The sequence below is a fragment of the Chrysochloris asiatica genome, unplaced genomic scaffold, assembly GCF_000296735.1.
Source record: "Chrysochloris asiatica unplaced genomic scaffold, ChrAsi1.0 scaffold00138, whole genome shotgun sequence".
NCBI classification, from domain to species: Eukaryota; Metazoa; Chordata; class Mammalia; order Afrosoricida; family Chrysochloridae; genus Chrysochloris; species Chrysochloris asiatica.
The window spans coordinates 7,063,306-7,071,223 of record NW_006408656.1 but is presented as its reverse complement, the minus strand read 5'-3'; the positions used below and the strand labels follow the sequence as shown (position 1 = coordinate 7,071,223).

General features: G+C 39.4%; 1 protein-coding gene across 5 annotated transcripts in view; it reads right to left on the bottom strand.

Annotated features, from left to right (window-relative positions):
• Positions 1 to 693: 693 nt before the first annotated feature.
• The window catches only part of LIMA1 (LIM domain and actin binding 1), a 105,326-nt gene continuing 98,101 nt past the window's right edge, over positions 694 to 7,918 (bottom strand). For 3 of the 5 annotated variants that reach the window (XM_006870055.1, XM_006870052.1, XM_006870054.1), the window contains 2 exons: positions 3,616 to 3,749; positions 838 to 1,846 (listed from right to left, as the gene is read on the bottom strand). In XM_006870055.1, the coding sequence (XP_006870117.1) occupies positions 838 to 1,846; positions 3,616 to 3,749 (1,143 nt within the window). Of the gene's footprint in view, positions 1,847 to 3,615; positions 3,750 to 7,918 lie in introns of all 5 variants that reach the window. The other 2 variants (XM_006870051.1, XM_006870053.1) reach the window with 1 other exon arrangement.

Genomic DNA, 7,918 nt, shown 5'->3' with positions numbered 1-7,918 from the left:
GTGATTCAAAAGAGCTGAAGCTTTTAGTAAGTTGTAAGCACGATGCCACCGGAGAGGAAAGCAATCACATGGGGTGTAGTCAAATTGGCAAATCCCACAGTGCATTTGGGAAGCAGTGGATTTCTGCAAGTACCAAAGCATGTGGGTTGGTTCTTCAATTTCTTCGAAAGCTGCTCTGAAAAGCTGGCTGTGTTATACGTCAATAATCCAGTTCTGGGTGTGTTTTTAGAGCGAAGGATGCAAAGCAATAAATTCCCCTTACATAGTTGACTAAGAAAATTAATCTAAAAATTTAAAACAAGACTAAATATTTGATCTCTTAGAAAATGAATACTAAATAATTCAATTGGTATTATTAAAAATTTTACAAACTGTGCCCTTTATACTAAAGTGCATTCGGTCATAATGGTTAGGCCCCTAAATTCCTCCTGCATGTTTCCTAAATTCAAAATAGTATTTGTAGTGTAACAAGACTGTACTAATAATTACCTATCTATGTTAACATTAACATGCCTCTTGGGAATACAGTGGATTCCAGCTTATATTATTTGGAATATTATCCACCCCCACTTTGTATTGATACAATCTTAAAACATACCATCATTGATGAAATGGAGAATTTAAGTAATGTTGTCTCTATCCCTTAGAACTGGTTCACTTAAGCTGCAGAATATGACATTTTTTTTTTTTTTTTTTTGAAGAGGACCTCTTTTCCAAAGTTACTTCCACATGAATTATAGATCAAGTTAAGATACCGTTTATGTGCATCACTTTGATAAAAGGGTAGAGGCTCACTAACACTAACACCAATTTAAGGCCCAGCACCATTGCAATTTATCATTCCTCATCCTCTTCTTCATCATAGTACCGATTTCTTTTGATCTGTTCTTCCACAGACAGCTCTTTTACCACTTCTCCCTCCCAGAATCCTACATCCTGGGATTTCTGATTCTGAGTAGTGAATTCTTTGGTGGTGGTGTTATCTACAAAGCTAGACCAATTTGGGGACTTAGGTTCTATCGGAGACTGCTGTTTGAGGAAGGTCCCATCATCTTCATCTACATTTGCACCATTTTCTACAAGATTCTCACTCTTTGTCTCAAAACTATGAACTTCCTTACTTCTCCTCCCTGTCTCTCTTCTTTCAGATTCCTTGCTTTGCCAGGTAGCTTCTTCTACACTCCCATTCTTCTCTGAGGCTTTGACATTTTCCACTTGTTTCTTTTCAACTGCTATTCCTCCTGCAGATTCCTCAGTTTGCTCTGACATGCTCCAGCCTTTCCTAATAGGAGGGGACAAGGTTTTAGGGCTCTTGACAGAAGTGGTTCGAAATGAAGCAGCTACAGTGAACGGGCGGCTTCTTTCCTTCAGTGAAGAGGATCGTCTTAGCTTCTTCAGATCCAGATCTACATCCTCAAGAGCTTCAGGCTTACTGCTTTCATCCTCAGGAGGCCATTTGGGCTTGGACACTTTGATCCCTTCCTCCAAAGCACTTGCTGAACTGCCAAGTTCAGTTGGGGGTGGCCAAGCAATCCTCAACTTCTTGGTTTCAGCAGGCTTGTCTTCCTTCTCCCGTTGAGAGGAAGCCTTAGCTTCCATACTTGCAGCCAGCACACCCACCTTAGCAATGGGAGCATCTTCCACTCCTGGGCTCTGATGAACCTCTCCTTCGTTAGAAAGCTGAGCTGGTCTCTCCAAAGTCTCTTCACTTTCATTTTTGGTTGCCCACAGATCCTTGTGTGGTCTGTGCCCAAAGCCTTCATCATAGTTGCCTTTAGATTTAAAGAGCTGATTGAAGTGAGGCTTGCAATAGATTCTTCCATGTAAAGATGCATAAGTTCCTAGACTGCCATTCAAAGAAAAAGCACAAAGTTAGCAATCTGCATACTCTTTTATTTAAACCAGTAGGTTAAAATCTGGCAATGTCAGTATTTTCAGAAGATGCTAATATCTTTTAAGGCACACATCAATCACGTAGGAGTCTCTACCTCCTTTGAAGCACTTCTAGTTCTGAACCTCCACATGTCATTCTTTCACGTGGTTATGTATGTACCCTTTGAAATTGATTTCTGTCCTTTCTGTTAAAAACTACTTTGTCTAGGAAGTCTTCTGAAGGTAATCCTACCTAGCTCAGATCACTAATAATGCATTTCCTTAGTATTTATAACTTATACTTACTTATAATAACATTCCTCCTATTTTCCCATTTGTACTATTATTTAAAAGCACCCCTTTTTAGGAATCGGTATAATGCTCTGCAAACAACTGGCGCTCAATAAATGCTACTAGTTGAGTAAAATTAAACTATGGCTAGTAGAAAAATGGGGAGCAGTAGCCAGGAAGTAAGGCTTCCCTATTAGTCAGTGCTGGACAGGCCTTTAAGAGGTTTGGCATCTCTTCCAGAGAAGCAAATATATGATACACAAACCTATCGGTGATCATGAAGACGGTATAGGACCAGGCAATGATTCATTCTGTTATATATAAAGTGAGGCAGAGTTAACTCAATGACAGCTAACAACAACCATAAAACTATAGCATTCTCACAGAAGAATGTGCTTTGGGAAAAAGATGAATACAATTAGCAGAAAAACACTACTGGGTGGCAGTTACATAGGTATGGTGCGGACGATTGTCTAGCTAGATCTAACAACACTGTTGTGAGGTATCCACTCCCAGAAGTGCTAAGCAGATGTCATGCCAGACCACATTTCAAGAGCATTTGAGAAGGAAGGAAAGCTGGAGGAAGTGATATCCCGGTTGTTTCCCTCTTTAACACTTTACTATTAAAAAGAAATTCTTGTTGTTGTTAGTGCCACTGAGTCAGTTCCGATTCATAGCAATCCCATGTAGGATTTCTGAGGAGTGACTAGTACATCTGAATCACTGGCCTTTCGGTTAGCAGTTCAGTGCTTATCCTATAGGTCACACCAGGACTCCAGGACTAGCATAGAATATTTTCTTAATGTGTTACAATTATATTCTACGTTTTGAGTGACTTGGAAAAAATTTGACAAAATACTAGTAATTTTCTCAGAAATAAAAATGAAGAAACACAGAAAAAAAAAAAAAATCAATGCTCTTCAGGGGTCATTATTATCATTTACATAGTATTTAGGATACTGTGAAGTAAGGACCTAGGCAAGTCACCCTGGAGAGCTCTTAACTTTATGATGCTCTAACACTGAAAGAAAACATCCTGCTAACTTAGGTCACAGGAGGTTTTTTCCAAATATATATATTTTTATCATGGTGAAAATATCATAGCTAAAGTCACAGGAAATTTAACTCGCAAACTATATTACTTAAGTGCAGTCTTCACATACAAATGAGTGTTATCAACAAACCAAGAAGTTCTAAACACCACTATTATTTGATGAGACACTTGCCACTAAATGTGCTTTTTACGTTTTTCTTGCAAGGCCCTTAAAAAGAACACATTTAGCACAATAGTTGTTAGTACCAGTGCTCGAAAACCCAGATTTCCTCCAGAGGCCCAATTATACAGCTTTCAAAAGTTGAAGGAAAAATAGATTGAAAAGATAATGAGATTTTCTCATGAACTTTTGGAAGCCTCCTCGTACAGAAGAGATTGCTTGTTTAGGTCTGGCTTACCTAAGTTTGTTGTTGCAATAGGAGCAACGGAAGCAGCTGATGTGAAACACCTGCTGATTGGCCAAGAGCCGCTCCATCGGGTAGACTGTCTTCTGACATTCCACACAGGTCTCTCTCACGGGTGCCTGAAACTTCTAGGAATAGGAAAAGAACCAGGACAACTTTAACTATCATAGGTAGTAATGAATTCGTGATCTGCTGAGGTGGGCTCTAGGGTTTGCTTTGTCCTCTAAGGTCTCACTTAGCTGGTCTCTCATTTCTCATAGGAACATTAAACCTACTAAAATTCTATCAACTGACTCTTTAAAGCCAAGAGGTTCCCTTGAATTCTTTCTCCCAACAGTCTGGCTGCCTAAGTATAGCAGCTGTTAGGGGAGGATGGAGCTGGGGCTGGACTGAAGAGAAAGGTTTAGATAAGCCACCATAAAATAAACAAACAAACAAAACCACACACACAATGCTAGCAAATGGGGGCGAGGGACTTGGGAGAAAATGTCATCATACACAGAAGTTTGATTCAAATGTCAGGTAAAAGCAGGACAGACTATTGTAAGAACAGATTCTGGAGGGGATACATTTCAGGAAGACAAAGCACATTTGACATTGGGAATTAAGAAAAGACACCTTGATAAAACATGCTTCTCTGCTTAGAATTTTGACTTGCTCAATGAGTCAGGCACAGTTTTTTTTGAATGAATCAAAACTGACACATAAATGGAACAATTGATAAGAGACAAATTATTTTATTAGGAGTCCAGAAGGATACATAAATCCCCTAATGCTACTGTTTTTGTTGTTAAGTGCCATCGAGTCGGTTCTGACTCATAGCGACCCTGTACTGGGTTTCCAAGGAGCAGCTGGTGGGTTGGAACTGCTGACCTTGTGTTTTGCAGTCCAGTGCTGAGCTTACAGTACCACACCAGGAGTCCCTATAGAGCTATAGGTTTTATAATATTTTAAAATACAGTGGGGAATAAAAACAATGCAAGGGGAAGGGAGAGGTCACAATAGATTGGGAATTCATGAACTGCTTCTAAAGTGTGGAATAAGGGTGGGCATAGCTGTTCTATTTGGTAAACCCAATGCCAAAGAGCACAAAATAGTTGGTATTGTAGCACTGATGAAAGCTAGAATTCTACAAACATTTTAAGGTTTTACATGATGAAATGGTTACATGGTGGTAAGGAAAGGGTCACTACACTAAATGTGTGAAAGTGACCCTTAACTTGTCCCAACATAAACACCTCAACCAGCAGACGAAGGAAGCAGCTTAGCTTATGATGGCCAGGAAGCTCTGACAGGCACCAAAGTGCTGCCAAGACCAGAGTGGGCTTTTGCCAGAAAATGCACGGTAGTAAATAATGCAAATTAGTCCCAAGACCCAGGAGCTAGGTAATAATAATTAACCTACAACTGTTGTTGTTCTTGTTAAATGCCATCAAGTTGATTCATAGTGACTCTGTAAAGGGTTTCAGAAGATACAAATCTTGTGGAAGCAGAAAGTCTCATCTTTCTTCCACAGAGCTGCTGGTGGGCTTGAACTGCTGACTTTGTGGTTTGCAGTCCAGTGTTTATCCTACAGAGCCACCACACTCCCAACCTATAATTAGGTAATAATTATTAACCTAATGTTTACCAATAACCCTAAATAATTCAAGTTACAGACAATGCTGCTGTTAAGTGCCGTTGAGTCAGTTCTGACTCATAATGACCCTGTGTAGGGTTTTCAAGGAATGGCTGGTAGATTCGAACCTCTGACCTTGTGGTTCAAACTGACCTTGCAGTCCAGTGCTTATCTTACAGTATCATACCAGGACTCCACTACAGGCAATAAGATATAGAATATTAATGAAAAACTTGAAAATAAGTCACAAAAACCTCAGCCTGCTGGTTCACTTGCCTCCTAAAACATTAGAAAGTATAGCAAAAAACAGGAGTGGTTTTCCCAGTAGAACTGGACAGAAAATGAGATAAAATGGAAGCAGAGGAAAAGGTCTATAAAAGGGAGCTAAAATTAGAGGTAAACTCCCAAATAGCACCCAAGGGATTTAAGAATGAAGGGAGCAGACCTGAGTGAAACAGGTAGCTTACAGACCCCTTCATTCTAGGAGGAGAGCCCTAAAAAGAAAACTTTAAGGAGTCCAAGAGCACATAAGGGAGATATTAACTGTGATCAATCACTAAATGTCATTGTATTGAATGTGGTAGAAATAATTGAGGAATTATTTGGGGCTTAGAAATGTTTTTTTTTTTTTTTTAGTACTTTCCTATATGGACACTTCTCACAAGAAAAGATTTACATGGAGATAGTTTGCACAGATATAATTAGATTTTCTCTGAAAGGACTATGTCCTCGTCTAGCAAGTAAGAGATACATTAACCCACAGAAATGAAATGAGGTACAATAGCACCATTGGAGCCATTGGAGAGAGTCTGTACAAACCACAATTCACATAATGTAAAAGTAACAGGACAAATGTATTTATCAGATTGAAAATCTTTTTCAGCTGCAGGGCAGATTCCATATTTTTAACATTTGAAAAAGACTTAGGAGAATAAGTACTCATTCTAGTCAGTGAAGACAAAACCGGACACATAAATTTCATACTTATAAGTAGAAAAGGATATTACTCTGCTAAAGGATTGTGGAGGGATACAGAGAACACCTCTTTCACAAATATACAGAGTGTACACTGGAGAAGATGGGTTCAGCCCAGTGAATAGAAAGGAGAACCTGAGAGAAAGGTGAAAGTTGAGCTCACATTAGGAGGAAAGTGGAAGGCAGGAGCAGAAATTAGGTACCAGGAGCAGGAAGCAGAAGCTGGAAGAGACAAACAGGAACCTTCAATGAATACACAGCATTTGGTGTGCTTGGAGTGTTTTACTGCAGCTGAACTAAGACCACATTTTTTCCCCCCTTTTTCAAGTCACTCTTCTAATCATGGCAAAATCAACTCCAATTATATCTATCTACCTAAGACTAGCACAAAACACAGCCCAAGAGACAGAGCTTTTATGAGCCATATCCCACACAAGGAGTGTCTCATGAACAATTCTTTAGTGTCTTACCACCTCCCACACCTGACCCATAATGGCTTGCTCGCTCATAGAACCTTCACCCACACAATGAAAAGTCATTCCTCCTTCTTAACACCAAATTAAGAGACTACTAGTTCAAACAACTAACCTCAAGCTTCCAACTAGCCAGATCTATCAGATTCCCATTATTCTTCCGCAGTTCTTACTTGCATTTCTTACTTACATAAACCTCTTTCAATGTTATTTAAGGCTTAAGCAGCAGCTGCCCAAGGGCCCCTGTTGGTTCATAAAGATAATAGGATCCCAACATGGTAATATGCCAATTCCTGGTGGCTGCGGCCATGCCTTTCCTTTATTTTCTCTGTCCTGGGCTCTCAGCCATTTCTCTGTAATTGCCCCCATGTCTATTCAGACAACAGGAAGCATATTCAGTGCCCAAAATCTCTACCATTATGGCAGGCTTGGCATGCATCCTGCCTCTGCCTTCATGGGATGCTCTGACTTGACACAGCCACATTTAAAACATTGTCAATATTAGAATGTTAGACATGTTTTATTTCCATAATAATGTTTTGTGAGATATGTGTGTGTGTATTTACATATATAATGTATATGTAAAAAAAAATTTTTTTTAATGCCCTCTCCCCACCCCCTATTTTTCACATGTAGAAATGAAAGCACAAGGAAGTCAGGTGCCTTATCAAAGGCCACACAGTCAATAGGAAGAATTCGGATGAAAACTCTGAACTCCTGACTCACAAACCAGGAATGTATTTTCTAGATTGCCCTGGAATGTTAAATTTCCAGAACTAAAGGAAACTCTTTGAGGAACAGAGCAGATGTTAACCTAAAGGAAAATAATCTCACTATAGTGTCTTGAACAAACGACACAGTCTTCATTTTGTTTCAAATTAAATATGCAGATAGTATCTTCAGGACATTAAGGACTGAATGAGGTTATATATAAATAATTGATGTTCACAAACAAAGTCATGTCTTTCTCATATAAGGGCTACTGGAGGCCCTCTGTTGATCAGCATCTGTTGCTAAGTGTCATCGAGTTGGTTCCAATTGATAATGACCCTGTGGTAGGGTTTCCAAGGTGCAGCTGGTGGGTTGGAACTGCCAACCTTGTGATGAACAGTTTACAGCGCCACACCAGAACTCTGATCAGCATCTACTTAAAGCTACTTTTCTAATGTATTTGCATGACTTCATCTACATTATTTCACCTTCTTCTCTTATGTATATTTTTTAGTCTAAT